This window comes from Monodon monoceros, unplaced genomic scaffold, assembly GCF_005190385.1.
Source record: "Monodon monoceros isolate NGI ecotype Baffin Bay Population unplaced genomic scaffold, NGI_Narwhal_1 Super_Scaffold_5, whole genome shotgun sequence".
In the NCBI taxonomy this organism is placed as follows: Eukaryota; Metazoa; Chordata; class Mammalia; order Artiodactyla; family Monodontidae; genus Monodon; species Monodon monoceros.
Window position 1 is genome coordinate 114,383,718 of NW_021703782.1, and position 15,121 is coordinate 114,398,838.

The window sequence follows — 15,121 nt, forward strand, 5'->3', positions numbered from 1 at the left end:
GCGGCTGCGGCGGCAGCGGGGGCGCGGGAACCGGGGCCATACGCCCGCCCGGCCGGCCGCGCTGGGCGGGCGCTGGGGGCGGGACCGGCCGGGCCCTCCCCTTTGTCTCGCCCGCTCGGCGCGCGCAGGCGCGTTGGCCCCGCGCGGCCCCACCCCCGCGCTGCACGTCACCCGGCACGTGCCGGCCGGTCTGCTCCGCCCGGGCCCGCCGAGTCCACCGGAGCTGCAGCGGAGGGGGGCGGGAGCCGGCGGCCCTGTGCCCGGCGGGTTGCGCCAGCTCCTCCGGGAAAGGGCGAGCCCCGCGGGGGTCTCCCACTGTCTTCTGTCCACCCGCGGGGAAAGTCGCGCGGAAGGCCCAGGCAGCGCAGCGGGCCGTGCGCGCGGGCCGCGTCCCCCGCGTCCCGGCGCGTGGTAGAGCCCGTTGCTTCACTTCCCGTGCGCGGCCAGCGCGGCCCTCCCTTTTCTTTGCCGTCGCGCGCCGCCGAGCCCTCAACGTTGGTCGCCGCGTTCTTGGCTGGCGTGTGAGTACTTAGGGTTGCGCCGCCAGGCCCTGGGGCCCGGGGAAGGGACGGCCCGCGCTGCGCCGGCAGGGACTTGGTTGGAGAGCCGCCGGCAGGCCGGCTCCGGGGCGCGGGGCCGGGTGCGGGCTCGCGGCCGCGCAGAGGGGCGGAGCCCGCGGGCCATGTGCCGGCCGGACCCCTGCGCCCCGGCGGGAGGGCGGCTGCGGGAATGTCGGGGCCGCGCTGGTCTCCGCCCCGGTGGGTGACAAGGATGTCTGCCCACCTGTGACCTGGGCCTGTAGTCCCCCCGTTTCTTTGTCGACGTTTGTGGAACACCTACTTCATGTCGGTTCTGGGCTTGAGGGACGGGCACGGACCCAGTCTTCGTGGAGCCTGGAGAGCTCAATGAACTCGGGGAAGAATAAGGATGTGATTGCTGGGTGACTGAAATACAGCGTTCTCTGAGAGGGATGGAGGATCTGGATTTGGATAAGGTGATCCGGGCAGGAGGCGATGTCGAAGCCACTCTCTGAAGGGGAGGAGGATACCTTCCTGAAAAGTGGGCACTTTCAGTGGAACGAAGAAGGGAAAGCCTTGTCCTGGAGCCAGGGGGGTGGCATGGGGCGGGGACCAGCATGACAGGGTTTTCAGAGTGAAGGGCCACCCTGGAGCAAGAGAGCTGTTTGTGTGGCTGGACTTTGGGGTGGTCCCTGCTTGTCGCGAGAGCAGATTGACCCTGGCAAGTAACTGGTGAGGGAGTAGGCCTGGCCTGGGTCGGGGAAGGACCCGGTCTTGCCTCAGAAGCAGCTCTGACACCCCTAGCTCCTAGGGAGCCCTCAACCATAAGTGGGTTGAGCCCCACCGCCGTGCTCAGCTCCAGACGTAGGGGTTCCCTGAGAAAGCTTGGCACACAGACTCCGAGGAGCAGGTGCCCTGTGCCGCCTCTGCGGGGCAGTCAGGCCTGGGCCCTGTGCCAGTGCCGGGGTGCCCTGCAGCTCTCCATCTCCTCACCTTGGAGCGCCACTGCTGTGCCTTCCCCTAGAGGAGCCTGGGGGGCAAACACGCTTGACCAGTGTTTTTGTGAATGAAGGTTTCTTGAAGGTGATCCTAAATAGGCGGCCACCAAGAACGTCCCCAGTGCGTCGCGCTCTGGTGTCAGCTTTTCAAGGGCTGCAGGCAGGAAATGCTGGCATGAGCCCTGGCCCTGTGTCCCTATTTGAAGATGGCACGTGTGAATTTGAAGTGGGGGGCAGTGTGACATTTGTGTGAAGGACAGGCGTCAGAATGAGACACGGAGTCCCAGATTCTCACCTCACCGACCCGGAGCCTCAGTCTACCCCACTCCCGGCTCCCAGCTGTGTGAGGTGTCAAGTGTACCCAGAATGGTTGAGGAGGCGCGTGCAGTGCTGGAGCCGCCCTAGGGAAGGGGGCACAGGCACCTGGCGGTCAGGGTAGATAGACCAGGGCACCACAGACTGGGATAGAAATAGAACCAACGGCCATGGCATTGTAGCACAAATGTCATGCAGCTGGCAGGGGCCCCCTCCACGCCAGCAGGACAGGTTGGCATTTTTGAGTGGGGCTGGACTGTCCAGGAGTCAGAGGTGGGGAAGCTTCTGAGTAGGAATTGGGGGCTGTGGAGTTCGCCTCTAAAGAAAATCAGAGGGCAGCACTCTCGTGCAGTTGCCCCACTACTGGCTTGTTCTCATCGGCTGAAGCGTGCTGAGTGCTCGCCGCGTTCTCTTGGACACTGCACGCGTGGAAGCTCTGTTGTGCAGCACTGGTCCAGGCCGCGCCAGCCAGGGGCCCCATCTCCCCACACCGCACACCGATTCCCACTTCCTGTGGAAGGGGGTCAGAGAGCTGTGACCTCTGGGTGGATGACCTGGGAGCCCCTGCCTGTGTGTGACTGCGATGGGGTCACATGGGCACCTGGTTACCTGAGACTGTTTGGAGGATGAGAACGAGGTGTGGAGGATGGAGCTGGGGGAGGGGGCAACCCTCACCCCTCCCAGAAACCTTCCCCATTCACCCAGCCTCACGGGGACCTCTTGGCAGATTGGTGGGCACGGCTCTGCCAGGCCATGTCCTCACCTTCAGGATCCTCCAGCCAGGAGTATCCTGGTCAGGGAGTGCTGCCAGGTTCCCTGTACTGGTACTGCAAGAACTGCCCTCCCAGCTGGGCAGAGGCTGAGAAGGACTCCGCAGCCCCCAGAGTCCCTCAGCACAGCCAGGAGTGCTGATTCGCCCTGGCGCTGGGCTGGGGGAGTTGCAGAGGAAGAGCTGCCCGCTGCCTTCGCCCCAGATCCTGGTGGCTGGGTGGGCCGTGATCCCTCCAGGGCCTCCCACGCCTCAGTGCCCCCTCTTATGGGAGTGGTCTTGACATGCTTTATGCCGCAGGGCTGGTCCTTAGTGGCAGGAGGCTTGCTCTTGGCCCTGCAGGTGAGGAGTACAGGGTGGGACCGCTTCCTCTGCGTCCTGGCTCTGCTCCCTGTGTGCTCCAGTGTTGCGGGGGGCAGGGGGGGGGCGGTGGAGCCCCAACTGCTCCTGTAGGACGCCCGGCCCCTAGCCGAGAGTTCTGTGCTTCCCTGGTGGCATCCTCGTGGGAAAGTGTTCAGACTCAGAGTGGTTCTTCTACTGGGAGAGGTGGGCCCCTGCCTCTGACGTCGGGGGCTGTGCCGGCTGTCCTGGGGCCTCATCCTTCAGCAGCCCTGGGGGTGCTCTTGGCCCCATCCTGGCACTGGCTTTACCAGGCAGCCCTCAGCTGTCTGTGGTCAACTCCCCAGGTGACAGCGCTCCTGTGTGGTGTCTCTTGGGAGTCCTCCTCCCGCCAGAGCCTTGCCACACGAAGCCCCTATGGTGGGTGTCTGCGGAGAGCTTGCCTGGGACCTCCGTGCACGCCTGTCTCCTGCCTGCTAGCCTCTCTGTTTGCCTCGCAGGACACCTCGTGCACCCTGTCCTGGGGTGACTTGATGCTGGCGCGCTCGCCGTGGTGTGGGGTAGACAGGGGAGGCCAGGGGCCTAGGTGGCAGGGCTGACTGGGTCCTCAGCCCCTTGGTGCCACCTCTTGTGGATTCAGGGCCGGGCACCCCGTCTGTCCTCTTGTGCACCCTTCGGTGCTGGCCTGCGGGGACGGCACACCCTGCCCACCTGGCCTCTCGCCCCCATAGTGGCCCTGCTGAGGGAGAGGCCTGTCCGGCGTGGGCACTGGGGCTGGGTGGCTGCCAAGACCTTCAGCCAGGTCCTTGTCGTCCTACACCTGGTCCAGCGGTCTGGACCCAGTGGCGGTGCGGGGCTGGGGAGAGCCCACCCAGCACTGATCCACGTGGGCAGCGGGGTACTCGAGGTGCTGGCCCACCTCCCCAGGTTGGCTCAGCTCAGCGAGGAGCTCGGATGGGGCCTCCCAGGGCTGCCTGGCTCCGGCTGACAGGAACCCCAGGAACCCCAGCATCTGTGCATTTCGCGTGATGAAGGAGCAGCGGCCGCCCCCTGGGATTTTGGTGGTGGGTCTTGGCTCCGGTGCTCGCCTTTGTTCCCCAGCAAACTCGCCTCCACGCCGCCTCACCGAGCAGCTTCTGAGAAGGCCCCCCAGCCTGCTCGGGCCGCCCTGTCTGACTGCCTCTAACTCTGCTGCTTTCTCTTCATGCTGTCCTAGGAGATCAAAGTGAAAGTAAGTACTCGCCCATCCCAGGCTCCTGTGTCCCCTTCACCTGAGCCAGGGGACCCCCAGCCCAGCCCTCACCATGCCCGGCGAGTCCTGACACCTCTGGGGCCAGGCTGCCGGCCTCGGTTTCCTTGTCTGGACCTGTTGGGTGTGGCCTCAGCACCTTCCTGGGCTGAGCCAGTTCCTGCCCCGGCAGTAGGGTGGGCACCCCGTGAGCAGGTCAGGACTGGCGTGCACCTTCCACACCTCTGGGCAGGGCAGGGTGCCGCCGCCCCAGCCAGCCCCTGGTCTCAGGCCCTGTCCCTTGCTCACGGGCATCTTGAGATGGGGCCTCCCCTCCCCCAAACTGTGACCCTTAGAGCTCTGAGCAGAGCCTGGTTTGATGTCAGGAGCCGAGGACAGCGTTTAGGCCACTAGGTTCACGTAGGGCTTCCGCACTGGGGGGTCAGCCTGGTGGGCAGGGCTGAAGGGGCCAGACCAGCCCTGACCCGCGCTGCGCTCCTTTGGTGAGGGTCCGCCAGAGAGGTCAGAGGGCAGACAAGCCCAGCCTGGTAGGCCTGCAGCCCTCGGTTACAGTGAGTGATGTCACAGTGCCCCGCCTCCTGGGCATGGGCTCCCGCCCCCCAGCACTGCCTCTGCAGTCAGCCTGGCCTTGGTAAGTGCTGCTGGCCCCGGGGAGGGAGGCTCGAGGGGGTGGCCAGGGACCTTTCTGAGCCTGGGCCTCCGCCCCTGCATCGGGTGCTGTGAGAGACCCCTGCGAGCCCCTCAGCACAAAGGGGAGTCTCCCTGAAGTCCCAGATCGGTCGGGACTTGGCCCACACGTCCCGGGGTGATTGGAATTGGGTTTTGGTTTTGGTCGGGGGGCTGTAGACCCTGCGGTGAGTGGCAGGAAGGGTTTGCTGTCCCGGGGTGGAAGTCTGCCCCCTCGGGGGGCCTCCTCCCTGGGTGAGGGCCCAGCAGGTCTGCCCTCGCTTAGGCTTCACCAGGTGACCTCGCAGCAGCAGGAGACACTGGGGCCATCCTGAGAGCAAGCTGCGTAGCCCCAGGCAGTCGGCCTGGTGCTTCTGCTTCTGGGCGGGCACAGGGTCCAGAGTAGGGTCTCAGGGGAGGAGTCCCTGTGCTAGTCAAGGCCGTCCTCTAGAACAGGCCAGCCAGGTGTGAGCTCGGGGACCCCTAGGTGCACCCTAAGAGCAGACTGGCCTCCAGGGCTTTCTGGGCTTGAGCTGCTTCTAGCCGGAGGCTGCGGTGGCCCAGGCCCCTTGGTTCTGCTGAATAGGGTCTGCTGTAGCATTCTGGGCTGCCCAGCAATGGGGCTAGCCTTTACGGGGCACCATGCCCGGGAGCAGAATGGGGGGCCCTGTGCCAGCGGCAGGGCCGAGGCCATCGCCTCGTGGCTGTTTGCGCACACCCTGTGGCCCAGCAGCCTTGCACGGGGGCAGCAGGTGACGAGGGCTACTCTGAGCTCAGGCTTCTGGACAGAGGCTTATCCAGTAGCCACAGTGGCAGGTGTGTGGAGCCCCTTACACCAAAAGGCGCTGGAGTGCAGGGAGGATCTCGCGTCCTAGGACAGGACTCGGAGGTTCCCACGTGGTTCCTTTAGTTTAGGTGCACCCACGGGTGTGAGTTGATTGTCTCCTGGTCAGGAGGCATCGGCCGCTGACCAAGGAACCTGATTCTTAACTGCCAGAGCCACTGGCTTCCTTCCCTTTTAGACACTCACTCCCTGGCATCTCCCCTGATGTGGCCTCGCAGGGGTGGGTGCTCCACCCTCTGTTCCCAGGTGCCCCTTGGCTAAGATCTTCTAGCTTCCCTTGGAACATGCAGTGCTCAGGATGGCGGTGTGGCCGTGCAGGTGGGGGACTCAGATCAGGCAGAATGTGCCAGGAGCGGGGCCGTCCTCTGAGACCACCAAGTGCATTTCTATAAAACAGAAGCCCGAGTGCCTCAGGGAGGTGGCCAGGCTTAGCAAAAACACAGGACGTCCAGTTAAAGTTTCAGGTGAACAGCGGTTAACTTTTCAGAATAAGTGAGTCTCTAATGTTTCACGGGACACACTTGTTCTGAAACTCATTTGCTGTTGACGTAAAAGTTGAATTAGCTGAGCGCGTCCTGTGTGTATTTGGCCGCTGTTCTTGGGGTTCACCGAAGAGGTTTCTGTAGCCAAAGAGGTTTGGAAAGTGTTCTCTGGGCCCCCTTGGAGAGCCTGGGTGCATGTTGGATGAGAAAAGGCAAGTTTTGCGGTTAGGAGGATACACACGTGCAAACACACCACGCATTATGTGCTCGTGCGTGTTTACTGCTTCCCCAGCTCCCCGTGCATGCTGCCCCGGGGCACCCCATCCGGGTGGCCGAGCAGGGAGGGGCGGGGGTGCCGTCTGCCCACGGCCCGCGGTGTTTCAACTGCCCTTTGTGCTTGCTTTTTAACGCTGCATGGAAGATGAGCGGGAAGGCCTCCTGTGCCCTGGAGACGGTCTGGGAAGACAAGCAGAAGTACGGGGAAGCCGAGCGGCGCTTCTATGAGCAAGAGGCCATGAGAGCCGCCGCCCAGCAGCTCCCAGCCGAGGCACTGGCAGTGAACGGGCCGGGCCGGGAGGATGAGGCCGAGGAGGCGGGTGCCCCCAACGGCAACGGCAGCAGCGAGCCCGGGAAGAGCCACAATGGGAAGAAGCCGTTGCAGAAGCCGAGGAAGTGCTCCCCGAGGGGCTGGCTCAGCCAGGGGGACCTGGCCCTCGTGGGCCTCTCAGCCGACCACGTCTGGCTGGACAAGCCGCTTTTTGACCAGGCGGAGAGCTCATACCGCCAGAGGCTGGCAGATGCGGCCGCCCAGGCAGCCCGGCCTCCCGCCCTGGCCCCTGGGGCCCTCTGCGCCCTCGGAAGCCAGGTGGCCTGCCACCACGTGACCTGGGGCGTCTGGGTCAACAAGTCTTCCTTTGACCAGGCTGAGCGGGCGTTCGTGGAGTGGTCTCAGGCCTTGCTGCTGGCTGCGGAGGGGAGCGGCGGGCAGGGGGCTCCCGACACGGGCCAGTGGGCGGCCGCCCCCGACCTGCACCTCCTCCGCCAGCCCAGCCCGCCAGCCAACGGCCAGCCCCCACTGGGCAGCCTGCAGGCACTGGTGCGGGAAGTGTGGCTGGAGAAGCCCCGCTACGACGCGGCCGAGAGGGTCTTCTACGAGGCCCTGTTTGACGGCCACCCCCCTGGGAAGGTGCGCTTGCAGGAGCGAGCCAGTCAGGCTGAGGGCGCCCGGCGCGGCCGCAGAGACCGGCGGGGCCGCAGCGCCATGGGAAGCCGGCGGCTCGGGCCGCGGCGGGGGGACGGGGAGGCCTCCTCTGCCCTGCCCTACCGGTACTTCCTGCACAAGGATGCCGAGGCCCCCTGGCTCAGCAAGCCGGCCTACGACCGCGCGGAGTGCCGCCACCACGCCGCCGAGGCCCTGCGCATGGCCTGGCGCCTTGAAGCTCCGTCCCTGGCTCACCGACCCAGCGCCTGGTCTGGCCCTTCCATGTCCAGCCTGAGACCCAAGTAGGGAAAACGTGCCGGGCGGGTGCCTGGGCTTCCCCGGGCCGGGCTGGGTGGCCGGCGTGCTCCCTTCCCTGCCCCCACCCTGGCGGGGCTCCTCCCAAGACTCCTGGACCGGCTGAGTTGGAAGCTGGCTCGGGTCGGGCAGGGATAGCTATCTGCCCCTGGGGCATTGCAGCCTCTGGGGTCACCCCCACCAAGTTGGTGGAGGGAAGGGGTCCACGTGGGCCTGAATCTGTCTTGCGCAGGGTTTCCCCTTTGGCCAGGCAACTTCCAGCTTCTCCCCTGACTCATGGGACAGGGGAGCGATGAAGGCTCCTGGCCCCCAAGCCCCACTGGGCCGCTTGCCGACCCATCCTGCTGTCTCCCTCATCTCCTTGTCCAGAACCACCTGAGGTGAGGTGGGCGTCTCAGGTGCTCTAGCACGCGGCCGGTCCAGCGGCCTGAGTCTGGAAGACACCCACTGGATGAGGCCAACTTGCCTTCAGCCTGTGGACCCAGGGGTCTGGCCCCCAGAGCGGTTTATGCAGTGCCAACTGGTCGCTGGAGGCCAGAGCCTGGCCATGGAAGGGATCCCTTAGCCCACTGGGCTCAGGCAGGAGGGCAGAGACCGTTGGACTCAGGGCAGACTGGGGGCCCCCCAGTGGGGAGAGGCCCTGGGCCGCAGGCCGGGCCAGAGGGGGCGTGGAGGGGCCTCCCTGGACCCCAGACTCCCGGCAGGAGCCCCTCGGCTCCTCGGTGGGGTTGGATGTGCTGCTTTGACGGGATCCTGGCCTCGGTGCGAGGGGCAGGGTGTGGGGCCCACTGCCGGGGGGAGGGGGGCGTTCCCCATCAGGCAGTACGTGTGCGTGCGGGGTGGCGTGGAACTGAAACTGTTCAGTGATGCCTCTTCGAGCTGGGGTGGAAGAGAGTCACAGGGCTCAACCTCCTTTGTCACGGGGGTACACTTGGTGAGGTCCAGTGATGGCCTGGGATCCTCAGCAAAGAGAATTGGTGAGGTTGGGTCCTTTTCTGTTGCACTTGGTGAGGGACAGGGCGGTTCTGAGTCAGCAGACTTTGTCGTCTGTGAGAATTCGGGCTCTGGGCCCAGGTCCGTGGCAGCTCCCCCGCCTTGCCGAGTGGTGGGAAAGCAGCAGGCTGCAGACGTGCCAATACAGCGATTTGCAAAAACGGACAGTGGCGGGATCTGGCTCACAGGCCGGCGTTTGCCAGGCCCTGGTCTAGAGCAGCAGTTCTCAAACTTGCTGGTCTCGTGATGCTAAGAGAGCTTTTGTTTTGTTTATTAGTTTTTCCTATATTAGTAATTAAATGCAGAAGCACTTATTTGTTGAAAAATAATAACAAGCTTGTTACACGTTAATGACGTTTATGCAAGAAATAACTTTTCTGTAACAAAAAAGGTCAGTGAACTAAGTGGCCTTGTTTTACATTTTTGCAAGTCTTGTGTCTGGCTTAATAGGAGGCAGCTGGATTCTTACACCTGCTTGTGCGTTATCTGTTGGTGTATATTGTCCGACAAATCCAGCCTTGAACAGTTGTGTGATTGGAAAGGGGAGGACCTTGGGGACCCCCAGAGGTTCCTGGCCATGCTTTGAGAGCCACTGGTCTTGGGGACTGGCCTGGGGACCACCCACCTTAGCACTGAAGGAAGCCCACGTGGTGTGGGGGAGGGGCTTGCAGGCTCGCTGTGGTCCATGCTGAGAACCTCTGGTGCTCTGCCCTGGGCCCTGGAGCCCTTGTTACCCAAGGACCGGGACGGCCTGCCCTGTACCCTCGGGGTCCGGGCTGTTGGAAGGGGCGCTTGTGCAAGCTAGCCCTGGGGTCTGCGAGGAGGTGCCCCCTCCTCCTGGCCAGGCTGTCTTAGTCTCTCCTCCCCTCTCAACAGGAAAATGGCCACAAACTTTCTAGTGCACGAGAAGATCTGGTTTGACAAGTTCAAATATGACGATGCAGAAAGGAAATTCTACGAGCAGATGAACGGGCCCGTGGCCGGCTCCTCACGCCAGGTAGGGGCTGCTGCGCGTGGGGTCTCGGGGTGTCTGTGCCAGCACAGCGGGACACGCACGTTGGGCCCAGGTGGCCCTGCTGCAGGTGCTGGGGTTGGGTCTTCGGAGGGCGGCTGGCTGGCTCCCGAGGAGCTGGAGCTGCTCTCGTGTCACATGTGGGCAGGGCGCTCCCAGCGTCTCTAGGTGCCCATCAGGACCTGCGACACGTGGCCCGGCTGGGCTTGCAGGCCACGTGCGCCTCAGGCCCTGTCGTCAGGGCCACAGGACTCCATCCTCTTCCGTCCTCAGGCCCGTGAGCTTTTGTTTTGTGCAGGGCTTTCCTGCTCTCTCCACAGGAGACTGCCTTTTTAATTTTTTTTTTTTTTTTTTTTTAATGAAAGCGTTGTTCTTTCTGCACCATCTGCAGGAGAACGGCGCCAGCGTGATCCTCCGTGACATCGCGAGAGCCAGAGAAAACATCCAGAAGTCCCTGGCCGGGGTGAGTACCGCCCTCGTGGCAAACGGCGTGCCCAGCGCTTCCCCCGGTGCTGCTGATGACGTCGCCCCTTGGAGCAAAGTCAGGGTGCGGCGTGCAGCGCTGTGTTCCCACACGGCCAGAGGAGACATCCTTCCTCTCGCGTCCTTGCTGGGCTTGCTGGCGGTCACCCGGGACTCCCCGCCTTGCCACGGCTGCTCCTGTGGTACCAGGCCTGAGGCCTTTTCCTTCCTGCTCGCTCCCTGCTCTGAGAGTGTGAGGGGCTGGCGCGTGCTGCGCTTCCTCCCTTCCCTCTTAGGCGTGGCCCTCCTCGGAGAGATGGGTTCACAGGGTGTGCCGAGTCCCAAGTCATAGAGTCACCACCATCTTGAATTTGAGGCCCAGGAGGGGCCCTGCAGCCCAGCTCGGGCTCAAGGTCCCACGTGAGATCAGGAGAGGGAAACGGTCATGTCCAGTGTGTCCCTGGCCTGGCCGGGGAGTGTGTCCCTCGGAGTGGCAGTCCTGCTGCTCCACCTTCCTTCTCAGAGGATTGTCTGGGCTACAGAGTGGTGTCCCAGCCTCGAGGGCCAAGTGTCAGCAGAGCTGTGTTCCTTCTGGAGACTCCAGGAGAGAATCCATTTTCTCGCTTTTTCTACCTTTCAGAAAGCTGCCCACATTCCTCGGCCTATGGCTTCTAGCCAGCAGCGTCACGAGCTTTGACATCTATTTCTGTCACGTTTCTTTCTCTCTCCTGCTTTTCTCTTATGTGGACCTTTGCGATGACACTGGGCCCACCTGGGTCATCCAGGGTAACCTCCCCACGTCCAGATCCTCAACCTCGTCACATCTGCAAAGTCCCTTTGGCCACGTGAGGTCATCTTTTTACAGGGTTGGGGACATATTTGGGAACTTCCTGCCTGCCACAGCTGGCTCGGATATACTGGCTCCTGGCCATCAGCTGGGCGGCCCTGGGTGGGTGTCCCCCAGGAAGCGTTGCCACCACTGTCTGCCCAGCAGGCCCTGCTTTATACTTGGCCCCCACATGCTCCTGCCTTGCCTTCTGCCCATTAACCCCAAATCCCAACTGCCACCCTCTGCTTGCCTGAGCAAGTTCAGGCCAGGCAGCCACGGGATCGAGGTGGCGCAAGGTCTTCGCACTCAGGCCAGGCATGTCGGGCTCCAGTGCTCAGAAGGCTGCAGCCAGGGGCTCAGCAGCTCTGGGGCTGCGGCCCTGGAGGTTCTTGGGCTGTTAGAACTCTTCCCCCACCGGGCCTCAGGGCCCTGGCTGTTGGGGTCAGCTCCGGGGTCCCGGTCTTCAGGGAGTTCACCGGGGCAGCTGTTAGGGCTCGGGGACTGGTCTGCTTAGGCTGCTGTAATAATGAAGCAGCACCGACCAGGTGACCGAAACAACAGAAATTCATCTTGTGACGATCAGGAGGTTCAAAGTCCAGGATCAGGGTGTGGGTGGGGTCGGTTTCTCTTTGGTAGATGGCTGTTTTCTTCCTGTGTTTTCTCTCTGTGTCCAAATTTTTCCACACGAGGACACCGGTCATTGGATCAGGACCAGCCTATTATATTAGTCAATGTGACTGCTTACCAGTGTGAAGACCCCATTTTCAAATAACCTCCCACTTTGAGGCCTTGGCGGCAGGGGCTTCCACGTGAACTTCAGAGGAACGTCACTCAGCTGCTGGCGGCCCCGGGAAGGGTGCTATGGCCCAGCCCCATGCTTGGGTTTGGGTAGAGTGGGGCTCAGCAGACACTGGGATTCCAGAGGTTCCTGGGGACTGCGCGTGGTGCCAGGCACAGGGCTGGAGGCCGGGATGGAGGCTTCTGGATTCGGAACCTTGGTATGGCACCGCCCCCGAGGCCACCAGGTGGCTGCCTGCGGCCTGCTGTTGGGAGCTCAGACTGGACTGGGTGGCCTGGGCCTGCCTCACTGAGCGCCCTGGCTTCCTTCTCAGTCCGGGTGGGCAGGGTGGGCCCAGGGCCTAGACACCGTGGAGTGGCCTGGTGCTTTCTGGGCCGAGCGGTGGTGACCCCATGGCCCCCAACAGCCTGGTCTCTCCCCTGCCACTTTGTCTTGGCCTTGCAGCAGGTGGGGCCTTGCCCGCCCGGAGCCTGCAGCCTCGGGACCCGTCCACAGTTGGTCCTCACTTGGTGGTGGTGCCGGGCCTGTGTCGGGAGGTCCCCGGGGCCAGGCAGCAGGCACAGCAGGGCAAAGGCTTGAGGTTCCAGCCTGCCTGAGGCACCGGGACCTGGTTCATTTGCTTAGCGGGCGCAGATCAACCGGGAAAGACGGCCTTGGGGAAGCCTGCTGAGAGGGGGCGGGGCCCGAGAGTGCAGGTTGGTGGGGGCTGGCGCGGCTTCGTGGGGAGCAGCTGGTCCTGGATCTCATCCCTGTGCTACGGAAGCCGTTGGGCCTTCTTAGTGGGAATGGTCCTGGGAGCTGAGCCGTGGGAAGTAGGTTGGAGAGGAGGTCACGTGCCAGGTGGTGGTGGCCGAGACTCGGCAGGGGTGGTCAGCTGTGGGTGGATGGGGCTGCCATTTACTAGCCAGAGTAGGAGGTTGGGGTGGACACTTGGGTTGATCTGAGGAGGGCGGTGGCGTGAGCAGAGCCCACTCTGGTCCTGGGGGCTGGTCAGTGCTCCTTCTGCAGCCACGCAGTGCCACTTGGCCAGCTCTGCTGGGAGTTCTGTGTAGTGGGAGCTGGTGGGTCTAGGAGACGGTGTCAGCTTAGCACTGCCCATTGGTCCCAGGGCAGGGAGCCAGGCATGTGTCAGCCTGTCCTCTCTGGAGACCTTCACCTTGGTAGTGCCCTGGGGGTGTGCAGACCAGGGGAGGAGGCCACCCGTATGGCTTCCCTGTGGCTGCTTGGTGGGTGGGCCCCAGGCCTTTATCTTGACTGGACGTTGGAGGGGGCCAGCAGCCCTCTGGCAAGGGCAAGGTGCACTGAGCCCCACCCTTGGAGCCACTGCAGTGGGGGGTAGGGGTGCTGAACGGCCTGCGTGCAGGCTCCTGGGGTGTAACTCGGGCCTGAGCTCCCTGGGCAGTGCCGCCTGGGTCAGATGACGGGGGCTCCCGGTCAGGGAGGAGCCAGAGGAGGCTGGTGGCCAGGCCAGGGTCCCTGGGTCACCCAGAGCTTTCAAAGGCAGGCAGGTGTGTGGCCCTGGCTGCTGCGGGGTGGCTGCCCCCACTGCTGTCCCCTCCTGTGTCCAGCTCAAGGCTGTGTTGCCCGGTCCTCCCGAGCTGCTGGGTCTGGCTGCCCCTGGAGCTGAGTCCTTTGCTTCCTCCCACCCAGCAGGCAGTGGCAGCCGTGGCGCAGCTCTGCGCCGCCTCCACGTTAGGGCCACCCTGGGCTCCTGCTTCCTGTCACGTGCTGGGCTGAGGCTGCCACTGTGGCCTCAGGCTTGCAGGGCTTCCTCTCCCCTTGCCTGGGTGGAGCATGGCCGGCGGACCCCGTGGGGCTTGATGGGCTTCTCATCCAGCTTAGGGCTCTGCTTCAGAATGGCTGTGAATGGGGGGGACCCCAAGGAGCAGGCTAGGGTATGAGCCCTTCCTCTCCCCCTGCCTTGCAGAGCTCAGGCCCCGGGGCTTCCAGCGGGCCCGGCGGAGACCACAGTGAGCTGGTCATCCGGATTGCCAGCCTGGAAGTGGAGAACCAGAGCCTGCGAGGGGGTGAGGCCCTGGGCCTGACGGGCGGGGGGCCCCACCCCAGCACTTGCTGCCTGACCAGCATCCCCTTTGCCCCCGCAGTGGTGCAGGATCTGCAGCAGGCTGTCTCCCAGCTGGAGGCCCGGCTGAGCGCGCTAGAGAAGAGCTCACCCACCCACCGGGCCACAGCTCCGCAGACCCAGGTGAGGGCCCTTCCCCGCCAGGGACCCACACCTGGCGCTGAGGAGCGGGAGGCCGCGGGCGGCCCCCACGTGGGCTGTGGCCCAGGCAGCGGTGGAGGGCTGGAGGCCTGGCGTCCTGGCTGCACGGGCCCCAGTCTCCCCTCCTGTGTGGCAGCACGTGTCTCCCATGCGCCAAGTGGAGCCCCCCGCCGGGAAGGTGGCCACCGCCACAGAGGACGATGAGGACGACAACATTGACCTGTTCGGCAGCGACGAGGAGGAGGACCGGGAGGCGGCCCGGCTGCGGGAGGAGAGGCTGCGGCGATACGCCGAGAAGAAGGCCGCAAAGCCTGCCCTGGTGGCCAAGTCCTCCATCCTCCTGGACGTCAAGCCTGTGAGTGGCTCGCCTCTGACCCTCCCCTCGCGGTGCCCTGTGGTCCTGGAGGGATCAGCGCCGGGCAGGGCAGGAGTAGACTCGACTGTGTTGACGGCGGGAGCGGGCTCTGACCCAGCCCTCCTCCCCTCTCCTCCCCAGTGGGATGACGAGACGGACATGGCCCAGCTGGAGGCCTGCGTGCGCTCCATCCAGCTGGATGGGCTGACCTGGGGGGGCTCCAAGCTGGTGCCCGTGGGCTACGGCATCCACAAGCTACAGATCCAGTGTGTGGTGGAGGACGACAAGGTGGGCACGGACCTCCTGGAAGAGGAGATCACCAAGTTCGAGGAGCACGTGAGTGAGGGGGCCCACACAGGGTAGGGGCCTGGGGTGTCCAAATGAGCCTCTGGCCAGGCACATGGGCGCTTGGGCCTTTGGGAAACAGGGCCCCGTGTGACCACCAGCCTCCCTCTCCACAGGTGCAAAGCGTTGACATTGCTGCTTTCAACAAGATCTGAGCCCCGGCACTGGCCTGAGCGTGTGAAGCCTTGCAGCCAATAAAGACTGAGATTCCAGCCCTCTGGCTCCTGTCCTGGTTTGGGCCCTGCGGGTGGGTGCATTCAGTGAGCCGCACTCTGCCAGGCCCCCAGCCTCACACTGGGTGGGCATCTCACGCTCTGCTCCTGCACCAGTGGCCACTGCCCTTCTCCCCATTCTGGGTCTCTCCACAGCCCTCCTGTGGCCGTGTGACCCACCCCTCTGCCCCTCC

At 64.1% G+C, this 15,121-nt stretch overlaps 1 protein-coding gene across 2 annotated transcripts; it reads left to right on the forward strand.

Moving 5' to 3' along the window:
• The first annotated feature begins 236 nt into the window (after positions 1–236).
• Positions 237–14,927, forward strand: EEF1D (eukaryotic translation elongation factor 1 delta). Of its 2 annotated transcripts, XM_029203831.1 has the most exons (10): positions 676–4,003; positions 4,156–4,170; positions 6,602–7,683; positions 9,566–9,686; positions 10,093–10,164; positions 13,719–13,818; positions 13,897–13,997; positions 14,152–14,370; positions 14,512–14,706; positions 14,832–14,927. In XM_029203831.1, exons 1-10 carry the CDS (start codon positions 3,968–3,970, stop codon positions 14,868–14,870), a joined length of 1,980 nt encoding a protein of 659 aa, XP_029059664.1. In that variant the 5' UTR covers positions 676–3,967; the 3' UTR covers positions 14,871–14,927. The 2 variants fall into 2 exon arrangements, with proteins under 2 accessions (XP_029059665.1, XP_029059664.1); XM_029203832.1 differs by lacking the exons at positions 676–4,003; positions 4,156–4,170; positions 6,602–7,683 and adding an exon at positions 237–521.
• Positions 14,928–15,121: the final 194 nt, after the last annotated feature.

Bases quoted from the DNA above. Each gene is read 5' to 3' on its own strand.
- EEF1D (XM_029203831.1), top strand. From the start codon at position 3,968: ATGAAGGAGCAGCGGCCGCCCCCTGGGATTTTGGTG. The intron at 10,165-13,718 runs GTGAGTACCGCC...CCTGCCTTGCAG, and splicing joins TCCAGAAGTCCCTGGCCGGG to AGCTCAGGCCCCGGGGCTTC. The intron at 14,707-14,831 runs GTGAGTGAGGGG...CCCTCTCCACAG, and splicing joins TCACCAAGTTCGAGGAGCAC to GTGCAAAGCGTTGACATTGC.